The 21974-nt window shown below is 32.4% G+C and overlaps 1 protein-coding gene across 1 annotated transcript; it reads right to left on the minus strand.

The window, feature by feature from the left end:
• Positions 1–2953: 2953 nt before the first annotated feature.
• LOC132755145 (sodium-dependent multivitamin transporter-like) lies at positions 2954–17790 on the minus strand. The gene is made up of 15 exons (XM_060745949.1): positions 16954–17790; positions 15334–15399; positions 14527–14578; positions 14117–14184; positions 13170–13324; positions 11585–11725; positions 10914–11043; positions 10288–10376; positions 9505–9617; positions 8815–8882; positions 8184–8270; positions 6911–7146; positions 6317–6423; positions 4874–4992; positions 2954–4276 (listed from the first exon to the last, which is right to left on the minus strand). Exons 1-15 carry the CDS (start codon positions 17323–17325, stop codon positions 4121–4123), a joined length of 1959 nt encoding a protein of 652 aa, XP_060601932.1. The 5' UTR covers positions 17326–17790; the 3' UTR covers positions 2954–4120.
• Between the last annotated feature and the right edge of the window lie 4184 nt (positions 17791–21974).

Below are 21974 nucleotides of genomic sequence, written 5' to 3' on the forward strand. Positions count from 1 at the left end.
AAACAAATATTACCAATAAATAAATTGATACGGGAAGACCAGTGTTGTTTCAAAGCTCAGAAGCTATATATCGTCTAGCTTGTCGATTACTTTACAACAGTGAATGAATGGACAATTCGATCGAATACTGGTATTTATTTTGAAAAGTCAAAATTGCAAATCGGTTGCTGTTATGTCGCATTATTTGCCATGGTTTCTAGTATTGTTGTATAAAAAATGCAAGTTGGGAGTTTGATTCAAAATGAGTAGAGGGGGAATTTATATATTGATCTGATAAATCAAAAGAAATGTATATAATATAAAATTATCTATTTTAGCTCTTTTTCCTCTATTTTTAAGTTTGATTCATAATTAGAGGATATAATTGTCTCCAAATAAAAAAGATTTTGGTAGTTTCATATATTATTGCTCAATGAATTTACAATTTTACATTTCTTCTGATAATTACAAAGGATCAAAAGGTTAAACAACAACAGTAGCTTCCAAATCTTTATGTAATTTAAAATTTAAGTGAAAACATTCGAAATACCATTCAAAATGACCAATAACAAATAGAGATACAAAACAGTAACGATGACAAAAAGACAGTAGAGTAAAAAAATGGTATCTAAATTAAAAATTTCACCATTTTCATGTTTAAATGTTGAATCCTGCTTGAGACGGTGCTAAGGTGCGTGGACGGTAGCTCGCAATTACCACTACGTCCATGAACAGGTTAAATCAAACCGAACCTGCATTTTTTTTTCAATTTTGCTGAAAGAACAACACCAATAAAGAAACACCTTCAGAGGAATTCCCAATTAAATTATTGCATATTTTGACAGTATTTTTGAATTTCTCTAAATAAGAATTAGGTTTTTCCTTTTGTGTTAAATAACTTTTTCTGTGGTGTTGAATAACTTTTTCTGTGACAATAACCATTTCAATTTGAGGACGCGAGGGATAAAAAATACAAGCCCTGCAGCTGAATAAATAGATAGCTTTAGCATTTTCTTTTATGTTAACTAAGACCCATGAAAAGATTTAGGTGAATATTTTGCGATGTTATATTATTAGCAAGCTAGAATACCAAGACGTAAATTAGCACAAGTTATAATGGGCTATAATCTCAGATCCATTACAAGTCGCTCATTATTACAGTCTACGCAAAGAAACAATGATAATTTAAGAGTATTGGGGCGTCTAATATTCCTCGTAATTATTTCCTGCCGTATAAATTTACAACTTCATTCATCAGCAGAAGTTCATTTATATTCAGTCACCTTATTCAGTATAAATATGCATTTGCCGTTGACAAAAAGCAGACGACTTTTTACGTAGCACGAGATTGGACCTATTTAAAGTTAACCATGAAAAATTTCGTTTTTATTTTTTATCTAACAGTTGCTCAGAATATTTTAGGAAGTCAAGTTCACGACTTTCCTGTTAAACAAACAATGACATTGAAAGAAACAATGGGGAATAGCAATGGACTTGAGATAGACAGCAGAGGTGATTATAAACACACTAATGAAGAAGGAGTAGAGGCTGATAAACTGAATGAAATATATACGGATTTCAGTCGTCTAAAGCGGTCACTTTTACCACATCATGGATATGACTTCAGACGTCTTTCAGATTTGAATCTTAGGAACTTAATGAGACGAACATTACCTTATAAAGATGATGACTTGAAAGTGAGCGTTGACGAAAATATTGCTAACTCCAATGGGCATGATGGTCCTTTCCGACGGTCAGAAGGTCAAGTTACAGAAGAAACGGACAATATAGAGATAGGTGAAAATATCCTAGGGAATACAAAGGTAAAAACTAATTCTGATTATATCTCTGGCAGTGCTAACAAAGTTGGATTGTCTCACTCAGTTAGTGTAGATAAGAAAAGAGATTTTCATGACTTTAGTGCTTTTAGGTCAAAAACAAAGAATTCAGAAACTGAAGATAATAAGTCTTTTAAGTCTAGAAAAAACATGGGGTCTTCATTATTACAAAGAGATGTAGTCGGATTTTATGGACCTGTAAAACGGTCATTTCATTCAACACATTTTAGGCACCACACCCGACCAGCTTTGCATCTTTTCAACAAACGTATATCTTCAGATTTTGGATACGGTTCGAGGGAGCAAGCCGCTGCGAATTTAGCCTTTGACTCTATAAAAGGAAATGCGTTTGGAATTTATGGACCTGGAAAACGCAATGGGATAAAACGCAAGTTCGCTGGTAAAGAAGCTATGGATGTGGATAGTGGCTACGGCTCCCGGATACAGGCCGGAAGTCAAATAGCAAATGATGTTCTTACTATAAACGATTTGTATAGTTTGTTTGGTCCAGGTCGAAGATAAACGAACAGTATTCTGAGTTTTGCCAAAACCGTATCTGTATTCAATATCGCATAATTTTCAGAAATTTGAACTGTTTTATCTGACATTTATTAGAAATTATATATGGAAATTGGAAATACATGATAACATAGTAATAATTGAAATAAAAGCTACAAATATTATGAGATATGATTTTCTTCTATTATTATGTAACCTTATCTGACTCATGAATAATATTGAACTGTATACATTAATATTGAGTCGTTTCACGGTATTTTTTCGTAAAAAAAAAATTCATTTGCGCATTAATATAGTTATTTAATATTTATATTTTTAGAAGAAAAAATAGTTTTTTTTATGTTAAAAGTAAGAAGTAAAATATCATTATTATATTTAGTAATATTTGCAAAAAAATGTACTACTTGTACACAACCCCCAAGTTTTCTTCGTCTTCTTTAGAATTCAAACAATTTGACATGAGGTTTTTTTTGCTATATTGTTACCTGCATAATCGATTAATAGTACACCAAAAAGTCAGCTAGTCGCATGTTCCTCAAAACACGGTGCAACAACAGAAAATTGACCAATTGCGTGATAGCAGTATAACGTGACACTTAATTTGTACGACATTTTGGCTGAATTGCGGAAAAGATATCAGACTAAAGACTTTTTATTTATACTGTACGTTTGTAAAGTCAATTCTTATTTGTAAATCTTGTAGCTAATAGTATTTGTATACTTGACAGCTGCTTATCTATAAAATAATCAAATAAAGCAATTTGGCAACATTATAAGCATTTTCACGTAGCGTTTGTCAAATTTTCAAACCATTTATTAACACTGTTTTCGAAGTTACAAAGAATGGAAATCATATTCATGCAGAAAAAGTACTCATGCACAAAGAAACCGCGGCCAATTGTTTTAATTTGGCCACAAATGGGAACGAGAAAAAAATCAAATGAAATATTGCTCGTCAAAATAAAATTTATTATTGAAGTACAGGAATTAATGTCTCCCATATGTTCCTACAAACTACAAAATAGCAATAAAGTTGATATACCTTTGTAAAAAGATATCAGGCGTTTTGGTATTTTGTATTATCATTGAAGAATGAGTATAGTGGATTAATGTAGAAATATGAATGTAGGTCCATAAAATTTTAAACATTAAGTCTACGTTGATTTTTGTCAAACAAAAACTCGTCTTGTACAATGTATTGTTTATTGAATTCTTTTGAAATTAGACATCGACAATATACCAATACATTCATGTGTTAGAAAATGTACATGCATTAAATATAGCTGCCCTACACGTGAGTCATTTTGGTACGATTTTTGTAACCAGCCAATGACTCACTGATTCACTAACAAGAATTAAACTGCTAAGAAATGTCTGTTTTCTTTGGTGATGGTGGTGGGGATGACGGAGTCAGGGGGCATTTACCCCAAATCCCAAACGTTGATAGTTTTAACTGTTTTATGTGTATGATACCGCTAGCAAAAATTTGCTTTTGTCCACACTGTTACTCTATTTTTATGTACTTCGATATGGTATTCAAGGACATTTACTTGTTTGAATATGTTTGAATATTTACAATTTTTATAACCCGGTATAAATTACCATAACATTAAAAACTTCTCCCTGCTGGAACAAAAAGGTGATTCCCTTTTTCCACCAGTGTAGAGCCAGACCAGCCTGTACATCCATCCGTCCAATCTTACCAGAAATCCTTCACAATTTAAATGGACTGTTCCAAATACAAAGCGTGGCAAAATCATTGATTAAAGACAGAATATACACTATCAATCTTTAAAACAGTTAAATAATGTTTTCTTCTCCTTTAATTCGTCATGTTTGGCATGGTACTCCAGTTCCATCTCTACACTAGGTAGTTGTATTTCTCCGTCTTTAATTTCCATCAAAGGTGTCTGGGTGTGTCGTGGTTCTTGGTTGTATTTCTGTTAATACAACACAACATTATTTACTTGTGATAATATATAACGATTTTAACAAAACAGTTCATCACAGTTGACCACTATGACTTGTATACATGAAATCATAATATACATAATAAATGGATATTTATTAATTCATCAGTGTTTATAGTTTAAAGCATTTCATTGCTTCTTAAACACGTAAAAAACATTACATTGTATACCAATAAACAATATATGTACTCAATAAAAGCAAATGAGTTTGGTTACCAATTCTTCGAACATAAATTACAATCCCTTCCGATTGTTATTTCGCAAAATTTAAATCAACAGCAAAAACATTAACATCAATGAAAGAGGGAAAACTGTTTTCTGTCGAAAAACATGATGTTTTAATAAACTATATCTTTGAAAAAGCTGCATTAAAAATACAACTATATTTTATGAACATTACGCTACATTAAATATATTTTCACATTAAGTAGTAATAAAAACATTTCACTTTTCAAAAAAAATATATATATAAGACTAATGCTAGAGTAGACTGAGTAATTCTTGTGATTTTAAGATATTAACAAAATCTTCACATCTATTTAAAAAAAATAGTGTAACATTACGAACCCCTTCATGTTTAACTCCAAATCGCAGTGGTTTTCGTATCTTTTCAGACAGAAACGGGAAAATTACGTCAAATAAAGGACATATAAGTCGGGCGTCGATTTTCTTTGGATCTTGACGACCTTTATATAGAAGTAAAAAGGAGTAATAAGATAAGAAAATGATACAAAGACATACGGGTGTTTTAAAAAGAAAACAATCATTCATCAGTTAATTCGTTAATAATAGCCATTTTAAAAGGAAAATCATTAAATTTCCTTTCATGATTTACCTAGATTTATAAAGAAGATGCAATTTCTACTGGTGTATTAAAAAATACATGTAACCCCATAATAATGGAGAAATGGAACTATCTATTAACAAAATAATCATTGAAAACGAGTTCGTGCCATTAAACTTGTACTTTTATCAACATAACAATTGCAATGGAGAACTTGCCCCTATACTTTACAAACATGCTTTTTGCAATGGTGAACTGCTATATTACTTTAATAGCATGACTACTGCAATGAATCACCTGTCAGTATTATTATCAAAAATACTTTTTTTAAATAGGACAAATGTCATTATATTTTATCAACATGACCATTGAAAAGGAGCACATGTCATTATTTTTTATTAAAATCATTTTTGCAATGGAGCAACTGTCATTATATTTTATTAATATGACCATTACAAAAGAGCACCTGTCAATATACTTTTCTCTATGACCATTGAAAACGAGCACATGTCAATACACTTTATCTCTATGACCATTGCAAAGGAGCACATGTCATTATTTTTTTTATTAAAATCATTTTTGCAATGGGACAACTGTCATTATATTTTATCAATATGACCATTGCAAAAGAGCACCTGTCAATATACTTTTCTCTATGACCATTGCAATAGAGCACATGTCAATACACTTTATCTCTATGACCATTGCAAAGGAGCCCATATCAAAACACTTTTTCTCTATGACCATTGCAAAAGAGCACCTGTCAATATACTTTATCTCTATTACTATTGCAATGGAGCAAATGTCAATACACTTTATCTCTATGACAATTGCAAAGGAGCCCATATCAAAACACTTTTTCTCTATGACCATTGCAAAGGAGCACCTGTCAATATACGTTATCTCTATTACTATTGCAATGGAGCACATGTCAATACACTTTATCTCTATGACAATTGCAAAAATCCCTGTCAATATACTTTATCTCTATGACTATTGCAAAGGATCCCGTGCCAATATACTTTACCAATAAGACCATTGAAACGGAGCACCTGTCGATATACTTTATCTCTATAACCATTGCAAAAGAGCACATGTCAATACACTTTATCAATAAGACCATTCTGTGTTGCCAGTATGTACAATTAACAAACATTTTTTTCTAATCCACGAGATTGAATGTTTACCTTAACTTGTAATTAACACATGTAAGTAATGTCACTAACCTGTAATTACACTAACCACCATCCCGACGATAACGACTATCGCTAAAGCAGTGGCACTGTACCATAAATACGACAACGTATACAATCTGTCTATACCTTCTGGTGGACTGTTTTAAAACAATTTTCAAACAGGTTAGTAGATAAGGAATATTCTTGTGATGAACATTTAAATTTATATTTTATACGAGAGCTGGTGGTTTGCTAAGATTTCCAACCGGAGTTCCCCTTTTCCAGTTTATTGTATTAAAAACATATGCTTTGACTCCATTTCTTACAACATGACTATATGAACTATATGAATTTACGTACTGTGAATTCATTTCATTTCGAGGGCGTGAAGTTTTGTGATTTCGTCACAAAAGACATTTTCATGGCTTCTTAAATTCGTGGATTGTCTATTCTTTTCAAAAGAAATGAAAATAATGTAATAATTTTTCAGCAGACGAAATGAAATTTGTTGAATCTGGTATTCATAAATTGACCGTCTTACGAAAACCTATAAAATTAGTGTCCCGCGTATAACTATGATTTTGCAGTATTCACGAATTTAATGAAATAGAACGTGGAAATATATACTTCAATATAGATGCTTACCTTTTTGTGATTCCTTTGATTATATTTGATTGATTAAATCCAGAATTTACTGATGTAAGATCTGAAGTGTTTGAGATTGCTAGAGATGAATTAATTGAAGATAAAGTTCTTGAAAGATTCCAGTTGCAGCCTTCTAAACTTATTGGAGGTCTCCAGGAAACCGGTTTGGTAATATAGGCGCCTATACCTATCCACATCATCATTATTAAACTAGCAAACGTTCCCGCAAATGCCCCCTGAAAACAACAACAACAACAACAGCAACAGATTAGAAGATGCAACAATATATTTAGAGGCTCCAGCGTTATGAGACAATCGGTCTTTTCCGAAACTCGGCAAATGTTGGTTTGTCTATCAAAACGAACTTCTACAAGAAGACATCTATATAGTTTCACGGTTCCCTAACGCAGTCACTAGTCACAGTGATGTATGTATGTATTCTAGGCTTAATGAGGGTCAATCCGCCATTTCAGGTACTGATATTACGGATACCGGTCATGTCACCATTGTTATTAACAACCAAAAGGTGACCTATAAATTTTGAATTCAGTAATTCCTTGAATGATACTTAATATGTATGCAAGTCAATTTTTTGTGATGATACAATTTTGATGTACCGGAGGCCTATGAGACCATTATATGCATCATGGAAAAAACTAAATGGCCATATCTTTCGGATGAGCTTGACTGACTGATAAGATTATGCAACTCGGACTGACACCTGACTCATATTTTCCGTATGCACGACCTGTGCGAGCATTCTTTCCATGTTCTTGAGGCGAATTTGGAATGAAATTTTAGCCAACATTTTTTCTTTTTCAATTTTATATAATAAAAAATATGGTGAAATATTAAATACATTACAGCACATAGTAAGACGGAAAAGTCACGTTCATTTTTTCTTTAAATAAATAATGTCAATAACCGAATGCTCACTTTTAAATATATACATGTACATATACATATATATGCCATGCAAAAAGTGAATCACCTTTAAAGGATGACATCGTGTTTCTGGTTTAAAAAACGTTTCAAATTAATTTATTATATTTCGTGTACTTAGAATCAAATAAGATCTTGATATTTGAAAATTGAGGAACAGAAAAACTTCACGGTATTATTTGTATAATATATAAACACATATTCCACTCCTTCGCTTGAATATTTTGTGTGACATCTCCTATATTATCGAATTTCTACAAGGTAATCTTTTTTCCTTAATTACAAACAACATTTATAGAAAGTTATTTCAGAATGAAAAACGGGATCTCACCTTGGAGTTTGCCCACGGAAATATCATGCCTAATGTAAAGAGTCCCAACATAGGTGCTCCCAGCATTCCAAACAGTGACAACGCCGCCTAGAAACACGTGAAAATCGTTCATATTTTTAACGATAGTCATATTACTGTTTTGATGATAAGTATCATAGTGTTATGTTGGAAATAACAAGTATATCATGTTTGTACTTGATAACCCTTCAAAGCTGTTGTTTTTTAACTTATAAAGAACAATGAGTACGATTTTAAGGTACAGCTACATTGATATATACTTGACAGGATCTAGCTTCCCATATAATGCAGCTTTGCATGAAAACGAAATCTGCGAAAAGGTTATTCTAAAACAAAATTGACAATTTAAATGTTAGAGGTAACAATGACTTGTCATTGCCATGATGCATGCACATCTGATAAGCATATTGTTACATTATTCACTATTAATCACATTGGCTCATTTGTTTGACCGTTCGCCTTTTTTTGTTTTATCACGCCAAAAGCAGAACATGGTGCAAACAAAACACTTAATTAGCAATATCAGGCAAATACGATTAAATAGAAGGAAAGGGTGGATTTGTTACAATGTACATCTTATTAATGTGTTGTTTTTTTAAATTTAAATACCTACTTGCAGAATATTTCCAAGCTTGGATGCCACATAAGTCAGTCCAAGGCATAAAATACCGTACAAAAGTGCTGAAATCAACATCAATATGTCCATTACTAAATTACATAGTTAGCTAAACATATTTAAGTGTTCTTATTTTGTTTGCAAATATAGAGACATGTGACATATAAACGCCAATGTACCAACAACAACAGCAATTACAATTTTATGATATCTTTGTGCAGAATTAATTTCACATCATAATCATAAAAAGTGGTAAATGCAGTGGTCCCAGCGACAACGAGGGTAAATCTCAAAAATCAACAACAAGATTAGATAACCTACAAGTATTTATTTGCATTTACAAAAATGCTAGGAATCGCCGTACATGGAGATAGTATTTCAATTCTATATAAAGTGACAAAAACATGGCGGATGGCGTGCCCCGTAGGCGCCCCTTTTTGAGGTCTTTTGCCTCCATTATGTTATCATGTGGTATTAAATTCTCTATTCTGATTGGCTTAGGGCGGGCAGTGAACAGATAGAAATGGTTAAATCATGTTGACGTCCAGCGAAATAAGAGAGGCATTATTTGTTTAATATTTACTACTACATTAACAAATTGACAGTATGACATGTGGACAAAATAAGTTAAATCATGTATCAACCGTTATATTGAATAATATTTTTTTATAAATAAACGTTACAAACCAATTAGTTTGGAAATATTTGTTGCTCTAGATTCGGACATGTTTGGTGACAAAGGTCTAATTAGGTCAGTAAGTGTAACAGCCGACAATGAGTTCAAACCAGACGATATTGTGCTGTAACATAAAATACCGTCAAATATTTATTTGATATACATATAAACTTCAAGTATAGTATATTGTCAAAATATGCAACGCTTCGAGAAAGATGCAAAGGGATACAATATTTAAGTGTTTGAATGTAAAATCATGATAGTTGTAACGATAAAAAGTAATAAACTCGATGAAAAACTGATAAATTCTACTAAAAACTGGTAAATCAAACAAAAACAAAACACATATAGGTATAAAGAAAACTGTATATAAGAATTTAGACTTCGCATGATCTTAGAATATACCCTGTAACTGTCGCTTAAAAATTAATGTTATCAGCGTCATAGATCACGCAATTTGTTTTTAGGATTTTCATTGGTCAGTGTAAATTATATGCTGATTTTTGATATATCTGAGATCCGAGTCTGATATAAGGCAGTTTCATTATTTAAAAACACAGTATATTGTACAGTTTTCATCAATATGTATCAGGTATTAGATGTCTGTTTCTGAGTTTTGGATGTAGTTTCAAAGCCTACTAGAAGTCATTTTTTTTTACTTTTTAATTCCTTTTTTTCCTGGTGTGATTATGGTTTTCTTAATTATTATTATTTCTTTTAAATAATGAAGATATATTGAAAAATTTCTATGTATACTTTAGCATTAAATGAGCGAGGTTATAAATATTACATACCTGAGGGTACCACTAAATATACATGCCACAAAGAGGCCCGGCACCCCCGGGACGTGACTGAGAAGATCCATTACAAACAGTGGATAAAGCTGAAGATCAAAAATACAAGAAGCAAATAAATTAACAAGCTTTGATTATTTTCTCTTGTCACGTAATCAGGCCGTTACATTTTTTATGTTAATTTTTTAGTATTAGTACACCTCAGCGACAAAAAATTATACAGAAAAGAGCTAAGGATGTCACCAGACTTATCCTGCTATTTATATATTGACAGACATAACTGAAAGATGAAATTTGGTTCCTAAACTGTACCCATCGTATTGTAAACAACTATCTTTAGGCTGAAGGCGTTCCAGCTGGGTCCAATGAGGTTAAATATCATGTAAGTTAGACAATGAGGAACAACCCGAGATAGTTCCCTACGGGTCGCTTCCTTTTGGGTTCTTAATTAATTGTTAAAATTACACTTAATAAACACTAGTATATACATAATACATGAAGTTCAATAAGACATTTCTGATTCTTTTTTGAATTTAATTGATTCAACTTTTTAATTTTTCAATGATGATAAGTATATACATGTATACATATAATATATAAACATATATAACAATTTGATAATTTACCTGGTCAGAGGCCATAATAAGTCCAAATTTTATTGGGTCGCACGTGCTATAGAACGCATACATGACCACACCGACCAAACATGCAAGCATCAGTATAACACAGAGTCCGGGGAAATTTATCCACAGAGCTCTGAAATAAAAGTGAATTATACATTTCGTAAAATGTATGGAAACTCGTTTTATCGTAGGACATATCCGATAGAAAAATGTTATTTTTCCGTTTTCTGTAGTCATTTCGTATATCATACGGTACGCAACAGATACAAATTTCATGAGAAAATTGGTAAGATTTTGTGGACAAAGAAGAAAAGCATTTGTTCTTGCTCATAAACACTCTTTGTCTGCCTACGAAACATGTACAGATACTACGAAAAAAACTGAGAATTTGACCTGTTGTCCTCATTTGCCCTGCATATCAAAATCGAAAACGCTCTTTTGTCTTCCCCTCGACTTCATTATCGCCTCCTTTTTTCCTACAGATAGTGAGACGTATCGGTATATGGACAGTATGGGCTTATTGCAGCGTATATTTTTAAAGCCAAACTTTGCCCATCTAAACACGCTGTTGACTAATTCCATCGTTCTCATTCCCCGTTTTCATATTTGCAGTCAAATAAGTTCCATTTTTACCTTACTTTAAAATCATTTTTTAATAAACAATTGTTCCTTACATTTGAGCATCTCTCAGCGTGCCACAGGAGAGCGACCGTTGTACCTGGGCCTGATTTGTCCCATATACACTCCCCCACAGAAAAGCACTTCCAATTGTTAACGCCCAGAAGCTGTGGCGCACCCCTGGATCGAAGCTAAAACTGAAATGGTAACGTTATAATGATAGTGATAAAAAATCTATTTTAGGTATATATGAGTCTAAATAGGCTTAATAATGCCACGTGCTTTAGACACCAAGCCACGTGATGCCATTGTGGTGTTAAAGGATCGATACATCAAAAGAATATGAAAAGTGATCATCATTTAGTAGGATCGGTGAGCTGAAGACTATTTTTGTCAAAGCGATCACTGTATGAAGGAAGTATAATTTATTCTTTGAGAGAGGTTAATAAGTAAAAGTCAGTAAAGATAACTTTGTTTGACTTTAATTAAAGATTGTACTATTACAAACCAATTTTAATAAAATGCTTAGCCATTACTTAAGGAGGGTGTTCGTTGTCAAAATTCCAAACACGTAAAGTGTTCTTTTTTCCAATGTTTTAACCAACATGATATAAATACACAGTGAAATTTATTTACTGCTCTGTTCAAATCTTATTTTAAATTAATGCCATCATAAGATAAATTAATGAGCCGCGTCATGACAAAACCAACATAGTGGGTTTGCGACCAGCAAGGATCCAGACCAGCCTGCGCCTCCGCGCAGTCTGATCAGGATCCATGCTGTTCGCGATCAGTTTCCTACTTGTAATAGGGTTTGTTAGCGAACAGCATGGATCCTGATCAGACTGCGCGGATGCGCAGGCTGGTCTGGATCCATGCTTGTCGCAAACCCATTATGTTGGTTTTGTCATGACGCGGCTTATATTATATATATGATGAAAGAAAGTTCCAACTAGACTTCTAGACATGCAAAAGACGCGTCATTTTGTTTTTTAATTTGAGAAACATTTTCATTTGAAAACTATTTTCAAAAGCAGAGAATTATTTTTTTTCTGAAATGAAGTCCAAATCCTGTATGGTTCTAAAAGTTCATGCATTTTACAACTTGACAAATTGCTATGGTTACCGATAAGATGATACCTTAGTGTTTTTTTTTCGAAATAACTAATGATTTGTTATTGTGATAGTATCATATTATTAGTATGGACTTTCAAGGAAAATCTAAAATTCATAACACATTCAATTGTGTAAGAATCACATTCGTAATTTCATATTTTTAAGCGGTCTGAACTTCCACCAAAACCGGAAGTCGCTAATGCGGCGTGTGTTTTTTATGTATACGTAAATTTCGTGATTTGTGATGTTCTAAATGTCTGATGAAAAATTGCCTTATGAATATCGCACCCAATTTAACTATATAAATTCACGAAAGTTTTATGCCCACCAAACATTCGAATTTTGAAAGTTTTAGTGTTGGGGGGTATATCAAATACACCGCATGTTTCAGAGAAAGGGTCTGATTTCCACACCATCAAATGCGTAAATTTCTCTTGCATGCCCATACATTAGCAGGATTCTGGTGAGTCCACAAATTGAAAGGTCTAGTTGGAACTTCTGTTAAATAAACATATTTTTACATACTCATCAAAATAAACTCTCTGGTTATCCTTGGCAATTTGCCAAGCATTTGTAAAACCACCCATCTCTATGCAGCCTTGTATAAGTGTGGCGAGTAGTCCGATTATCATCATCGTTGTCTGAAACGTGTCTGTCCATAGTACAGCCTTCATACCGCCCTGAATTATAAATATATTAATTGTCTTACATTATGACTTATATTACAAATACACAAATCTTTTCTCTTTCCTGTTGACAGTTTGATTTTAACTTTTCGATATTAACCTTAACAATATTTATATCCAAGCATATATAACCATTTGATTGATTTGTTCATATTTCTATTTGGACAAAACCATATATCGATTTTAGGGATGTGCCGACTGATGTAAGTCTGGAGTATTCTAACTACTCTAGAGTCAACTTCCATTAACCAGTATCGGTGTCATAATTATGACGAAACATGGTGTCCCAAAGTTAGGCTCAGACCTATTATCCCTGGGATGAGAGGCAGGTCCCTCAGTCATACTGGTCTCTAAGTCATAAACTGATATTAAAATACACTGCATGAACAATGGACTGATCTAATTTATAAGGACAAGTTCATTAAACCAATTCAGCAAATTTATTATATGAATCCATAATCATATAATATACCGTGATGGTGAATAAATAAGATATGTGTTCGTGCGTGTTTGATTAGGAACATACGAGTATATTCATGTATAGCACTTTTTACAATGATACAAACTATATTTATGAATCGTATTATAACAATATTCCATCAAATGAAATATTTGAATGGGCCACTTATATTTAAATTAAATATCATAAAAAGTTGAAAACTGACTCTGTATTTCATAACTACAAATGATATGAAATTAACGATACATTTAAAAAAAACAAGTAAGTGCTGGTTCCAAGCTTACAAACCAGTTTCACTGAGACTTCCAGTGACTACCAATACGTACCACTGCTGTATATATTGTACAAAGACTTCCAACAGACACTACTGCTCCCCACAAAGATAGGCCCGTCACTAGAATAATGAAAAATTATATATAAACGGAAAGGTACATTTAAATTTGATTTATAAGTTCAATGGCAAAGCTTTACGTTACTTATTTATTAAGCTACACATTCCACCATATACTTCGACAAATTAAGGGGTACCATCTCATTAACATTCAACCTGACCAAACCCTCGAATTTTCTTTCCCTTCTTCCAATGAACAGTTATTTTTAGTAATGGTTTTGAAGTTATTTGATGATAATTATAAGAAGTTATGTCTATAAATTGTATGCGATAAGGAATATGGAAGACATTTAAGCTGTTCATTGTTATCAAAAGCAAGAGAAAAATTAGAACATTTTAGTTTACCTGCATTAAGTGCTAAAGATGGTCCATACAAGACAATAGACATGTAGATAATCTGTAAATATAAAATGATATTATTTTTAAGACAATAGTATTATCAAAAAACCGTCTATTACTGTACACAACATAATTAATTTTCGATTAATTCATGCGATATCTTTGCCAAGGGATTCACCAAATAGACAACATATACTTCTGACGCTGTTTTAATGTTGATGTTGTTGTTCTTTTGGCTTATTCATAGTCGCGTGCGGCTGCCCATATCGCGACTCGCCCTGCAGTGTTATTTTTCGGGACAGTGTATGAAATGTAGTGGACCAGTTTAAGGGACAATCCTTGCTCTTTTTTACATTCCCGATGTATAGGACCAATACATGGGACCTGGTCCATTGGATCACGGATTCGCTCCTTGTGCTACCTCAAATGTATACTAAGTGTACGGCATGCTTAAGCTGAAACTACTTTATGAACTAAATAACTGTTGTTTTTTTTCGACAAGGGTTAATTTACAACTCGTATGTTACGAATTATGTTATAAAATAATTAATGTTGAGAGACAGTATTTTCAATTCTATACCATTTGACAGATATCTACCTTGTTCAGCAAGAAATGAATGGCATTTTTGTTCACAATGTTATGGCATAACTTTATAATCATGATAAATTACTCGTACTTTCATCATGTTTTATAACAAAGATGAAACATTATCTTTCTTGACAGTTTGTTCTACATTTCACTATTATTATACAAGAGAGTATCATTCCCTTAATTATTGTACTAAATAATGAGTTCTACTATTTATAACCTACCATTTGAAGTGAAAAGATACATGTGCCCATCAGTCGTACACCACGACTAAATCTTTTTTCAAGGTACTAGAAAAATACAAAAATACATGTAAAAATATCATAATAATGAACAAGAGATAAAAATATTGTATAAGGACATTAATTAAACATAATTCACTGGCATTTATATCAATCAATAAAATCTATGTTAATCAACTACATATAAATTAATAAATATTTTTTACGTTATTAAAATACATAAAGGATTTTCAAGTTTATTCTATAAATACAGTATTTATTTTCATTAAGTGGTATGAAATATGTTAATTTTCATAGCACAAGATGAAAATAAATCCAGTATTAATAGAAAAAAAACTTTAATTTGATGTTTATTATATACTTTTTCTCTTTTTTAACCTCATGCATAGAAAGTATTCCCTTTTAATTTTGTGTATTGGCTGAATTAAAAAGAAAGTAGTCCAGCAAGAAACCAGTGAAAATACGGAAAATATGTTTCACGGCAGTGAAAAATAATTTTTACAATGAAAATATGGAAAATAAAAATACGCATTTTATTTCATCGATATCTCTCGATATTACATTTATAAGTATATAATAAAATTTTAATATTCATTGTCATTTATATTAATCAAATATGAGATTTAAAATTATTTATTGAGAAGCTCGTTAATCAATGACACTTTCGTTAAAGGTACATTATGCCTCAGAAATCCATATTTATTAAATTCTTCAAGAATGTCAAACGTGTTTTATAATGGTTTTAGAGTATGTTAGATGTTTAACAGCTGAAGAAAGTAGCGCTGAATGTGCAGTTATGTGTCGTAAAGGAAAGTGGCATTTTGACTTCCATACAAACACTAGTTCACTTTATTTATACCAATGGCCAACGTTACAGCAAAAGAAGCAAAGATTGCTCATATAAATGACAAATAAGTATTGTGTTGGAAACTGTAACAAGATACAAAAAAATTAGTTTTGTGGCAAAAAATATCGCATTTCTGGGGCATAATGCACCTTTAATTATTTGTACTGAAAGAACTTTACATATTTTGTAAATGATATATCTAGAGAGTTAAGTGGAGCATATTCTACCATTTAACGTTTTAAATACATACGAGTGTTCAAGATGGTTTTAAATTCTTGGTTAGGTTTCCTGATATAGTTTCTTCCAGTCCAATGGTTATGGGTTTAAATCGATTCGGGGGGGGGGGGAATAGCGAAGCTTACCATGTCAATTTTGCTACTTAATGTATCGAGTTAACCAGTAAAACTTCTGGGGCGGGCGGGGGTTAGATACAGGTGCTAGCATGTGGTTGACTGACTGTATAAACTAGAAGAAAAAAAACTTAGGCCCTCGTTCATCGTGTTAAGTGGTAATTATGACCGCAAAAGGACATGGAATCAAGATTTCCTCTAACGCCTTATTGCAGAAGAAATTAGAACTACCGGTATTATCATCTGATTAATATCTTTATTCGTATTGCCGTCTGTCTTAGTTCGTACGGTTTGCTTATCTTTCGTTATATGCGTATACAATGAAAATAATATCGACGTTAAATAGAACCATGTATTTTAAAAGTAAGAAAAATAGTAAAACAAGTGTAAACATAGGTCACAAACCTCGTAACATGAAGTTATTTTTAGATTGTAGAAGATGGGGACGTATATATGAGCTGCCATGGCAACAGAACCGGCGTAAGAAAGACCAATCCACCAGTACATTGTTCCGTAATTATACATTTCCGCCGGCGTTCCGAGCAGAGTTATTGCCGACATAAAACTTGCTAACAGTGACATAGATACCGGCACAAAATTCATTTTCCCGCCTGCAAGCAGAAACAACTTGGTGTCCGAAATCTTACGGTCTTTGATGGCGTAAAAGAATCCAATAAACGTCGAAATTCCCAATGTTGCTCCAAAAATCACATAATCCACAACAGAAAATGTATTTTTCTGCCCCGTCTCAAAACTGTAATTCCTTTCCGATGACATTTTTGTTTAGCCAAACTTTTATACATCAAATATAAATATATACATGTACGTTGAAACAAACGCCAACGTTGCAACGCGTGCTTCTGTCACGAAATAAGAAACATTTTACACTATAATCTTAATCTGTGATACTTAAAGTTTGACCTGGTTCTTCGTTTTTATTACAGGGCTGTTCAAACAGTTGATAGATAAAAACGACCTATAATCCAATGGTTTCGTTGATAAATTTTAGGTTACTATAGAGATAAGTACATTTGTATTTTAAATAAACATAAAAGCTTCATAAACATAGATATATTGATGTTTAACACAGTTTGTTGTTCAAATTGAAACATACTAATGAATTACTAAATCCCGATTATGCATTTTAGACTCATATAACTTTCAAATCCATGTGCTGTTGTATAAACAAGTCATATATTGCCGTGTCCACTGTATTACAGGTTTTGAGCACAAAATAGTCCCTGCATCGGTTAAGAAGAAGAAATCTAAACCACAAGGCAAAATCTCATCTTGAAAACAAAACTTCTCCGAGTGTAAAATGCACATGAGGTGTAATACCTAACTCATGTATAACGTAAGTACACACATTTTCGCGCACTTTCATATACAGGAAACAAAAATGTCGGGCAATAATGCACTCACGTTGTGGAAACGATAAGATAATTATGCCCTTTGCTATATAAATTTGCACTTTGATTTAAAGGCGGAACGCCCGAGATAGTCTTAAAATGCATGAAAGTCATGATCTTATGCTAGAACTAGCAGCCACATTCTTTACGAGTAAATAAAGAAATACACAAGAACATGTTAATGTAATTATATACTTTAAATAACTTCTTTTATCTCCCGCATTAAATACAACATAAATGTTGTTGTTGTTGTTGTTGTTGTTGCAGCAGCAGTCGCAGAGGTAGCAGTGCATGTAGTTGTGGTGTTATCGTTTATTTATGTTTTATATCATTGACGAAAAATGATATTTTTTTATATCTTTGTAAGGTAAATACAGTGATATACCGTGTTTAAAAAAATTATTATAAACATATCTTTATAGATGCATAATCATGTATATGTATATATATGTAAAAAATATGATATTCATGTACAAAACTCGAAACCGCAGGTGCTAGTCGCATTGATTTGACCTTGATATTAAAAAATTTAAAAAAGAAAGAAAAAAAATTAACAATTTTATTTTTTTCATTATATGGATATTATATTGCATGAATAACAATATTAAAATAGTTAGGACTTGCAACTTTGCCGGAATTCATGCAGTGTGTAGGCGCCTACGGGGTAAACGATATCCGGAATATTTGTTTTTTAAGAAGAAACGTTAGCTCTACTGTTCAGGAAGAAGTCGATAAAACGAAAAATAAAAAGAATAAAAATAAAACAAAATCGAATGACCCGGCTAAATGCTAATACAGAGGTAACAATCGCAACTTTTCGGTCCTTTCCGTCTGATGAAGATTATCAATTATCGTGTACAGTGGTAAGTGACAAATGATTAGATGTCAACGGAATTATAACATCTTTAACAAAATTTTACTAAGTAATGTATTTTCTAATATATTTAATGATTCCCGTGTAAATATAAAATGTTTTAATTTCTTATCAAAATAAGTTTATATTTACTATTTTTGCACATTTTTTTTGTTTCATGATTGTTTGATTGGAAATGGTCCTCAATTTAGAAATATATAAAAACAACTTACAGAGAGCGGGAAAATGTGAACAATCATCACGATCGTTGTTCTAACACACTTAAAACTTTTGTATGAGCCCTGGAATTGGAACATGAAAATGCATAAATTATATTTAGATAAATTACAATATTTTAATTCATATACAACCAAATAATATGACTTACTACATACATTGTTCAATGTACATAGACGACGCTTGTTCTGAAAGAGTAATATAGTTGAAAAATAACTTGTAGGTGTAGTTTTAGATAAGGTAAATTGTAATATGTAAATTGAAACGTGGGTCTCTACTTTTTTAGAGGAGGGGGTGGGTAATATGCCCAACTTGCCTTACGTTATTTTTAGTGTGGATTAACCATATGACTATCCTCGCAAGGCGGAGCCTTTAAAAGGGATTTGGTGATTCAAAGTCAAAGTCGCACAACAACAACAACAAAACAACTGAACGTGTAATTACGATAATTGGACTGCCATCTACCCATACTTCAAGCTTCAAGTTTTATAAAAATATTTTCAGTACTTTTGCGTAATCCCGGGATTCAGTTTTATGGACGGAGAGACCGATGGACGAACAGATAGACGGATAGACGGACGGACGGACGGACGGACGGTAAACCTAAAGTCACTTCCGGTTAAACCGATAAGGGGCTACTGAATAAATAAATTTAATAATAATTAATTAATTAACAAACAAACAAACAAACAAACAAACAAATAAATAAATGAATAAATTTTCGAATATACCTCAACTATAAATATTTCATAGCATGCGCTAACATTTTGGAACGAACGAAGAAAAACAAACATTTACGTGTAGAACGTAAAGGGTTTCCCAATATTAGATAAGCTAAGGACAGAAGCCACACATGCACATTTAAAAAAAATCTTTTTGCTAATTGTCACTAATTAAGTCAAATTTTCTTCTTTAATTACTATGGAACGCCTGGACTGTCTTATGTTAAGAATGAATGATATACCTGGTTAAATGTCTTTCTGTTGAGTCCGTGATACAAAATGCTGGGTGGAAATCCTAATGTGCTCAGTTATTGAAGTGCTATGTTGTGTGCTGACTGTATTTTATTCAGTCAAGTCAATGTATTGTCGGGTGCATAAGTCGTTATGTTCAGTTCTTAAAACAAACAAGCATGTGGTGACACAATTATGTTGAGTTAAAAAGATATGTTGTAGGGTGTTGCAGTTTTTATGTTCGGTTATAATAATATGCTGTTTGGTGCTCTTCTCATCATGTTCAACCATGAAAATAAACAGTTGAGTGGTACTATCATTTTGTTTGGCTTAGGCAGTGTATTATTGGGTGATACTTTTATTATTTTCAGATGCAATGACATGCTGTTGGGTGCTTTATTCCTTCTGTTCAGTCGTGAAATAGAACTGTTAAATGATACAATCATTATCTTAAATGGTACTATCATTATCTTGTGTGCTGATATCATCTTCTTCAGTCAAGTCAATGTATTGTTCGGTGCAAAGGTCGTTATGTTCAGTTGTTTTTTGGTACTATCATTATGTTCAGTTCAGATGATATACTGTTCGGTGTAGAGGTCATTATGTTCAATAGTGAACACAAACTGTTGTGTGATACCACAATTATGTTGGGTTCATTCGGATATTTTCGGGCAACAGATGGGAGCGACTAATTTCCATAGGTCACGTCGAGGCTAATGACCACTAAATTGCCAAAACAATTTTCTTCCCTGTAAATATCATCGGGGGCTTAAGAACGTTATTTTCATAAATTGGACTTTTAAATACCCAATGGGTAATTTATTTAGTTAATTCATGACTATGCTTTACTGTTACAGTCATAATGGGTACAGTATATAAAACTTAAAATATGGGTAAGGGTAGCCAGTTAAAGTCACACATGACCACCGTAAATAAAACTTAAAATGTATCTGTTTGGTAACCTATAAGAGTCACAAATGGACACAGCAAACGAAATTTAAAATATAAAACATCATATACAAGTAAGGGAACCCTATTTGAGTCACACATGGCCACAGTATATGGAGCATATAAGTAAGGGTAGCCTATTAAAGTCACATATGGCCACAGCATATGCAACTTAAAATATATGTGTTGGTAACCCATTTGAGTCACACATAACCACAATAAATGGAACATAATATTTAAGTAAGGGAAACCTATTTGAGTCACACATGGCCACAGTATATGGAACATTAAATATAAGTAAGGGTAGCGCAATAAAGTCACACATACCCCCATCATGAAGAACATTCTATATAAGTAAGGGAAACCTTATTGAGTCACACTAGGCCAAAATATATGGAACATTATGTTTAAGTAAGGAAAATCTATTTGAGTCACACATGACTAAAGTATATGGAACATTATATATATGTAAGATAAGTAAGGGTAGCCTAATAAAATTAGACTCAAATACATTTCCCTGAGTTAAACAGTATGTCTAATATCTTGTGGCCATGTGTGACTCAATTAGGTTTCACTTACTTAGATATAATTTTTTTTATACTTTGGCCATGTTTGACTTTATTAGGCTACCCTTACTTATATATAATGTTCCATTTACTGTGGTCATGTGTGTCTCAAATGGGGGTTTCCATACTTATATTTAACGTTCCATAAACTGTGGCCATGTGTGACTCAAATAGGTTTGCCTTACTTGTATATTATGTTTCATATTTTAAATTTCGTTTGATGTGTCCACTTGTGAGTATAAAAAGTTACCAACACATATATTTTAAGTTTTATTTACGGTGGTCATGTGTGACTTGAACAGGCTACCCTTACCCATATTTTAAGTTTTATATACTGTGCCCATTATGACTGTAACAGTATAGTATAGTCATAAATTAACTTGATAAAATACCCATTGGGTATTAAATATGCCATACGATCTGTCCAATTTATTGAAATAACGCTCCCGATGGTATTTAC

Source organism: Ruditapes philippinarum, unplaced genomic scaffold, assembly GCF_026571515.1.
Source record: "Ruditapes philippinarum isolate M1 unplaced genomic scaffold, ASM2657151v2 ctg782_1_1_1_1, whole genome shotgun sequence".
Lineage (NCBI taxonomy): Eukaryota > Metazoa > Mollusca > Bivalvia > Venerida > Veneridae > Ruditapes > Ruditapes philippinarum.

Coding starts and splice junctions, on each gene's coding strand:
- LOC132755145 (XM_060745949.1), bottom strand. CDS start 17,325: ATGTCATCGGAAAGGAATTACAGTTTTGAGACGGGGCAGAAAAATACA. Junction 14,579..15,333: donor GTATCTTTTCACTTCAAATG/GTAGGTTATAAA, acceptor TTATATTTACAG/ATTATCTACATGTCTATTGT. Junction 9,618..10,287: donor ATATTTAGTGGTACCCTCAG/GTATGTAATATT, acceptor TTTATGTTACAG/CACAATATCGTCTGGTTTGA.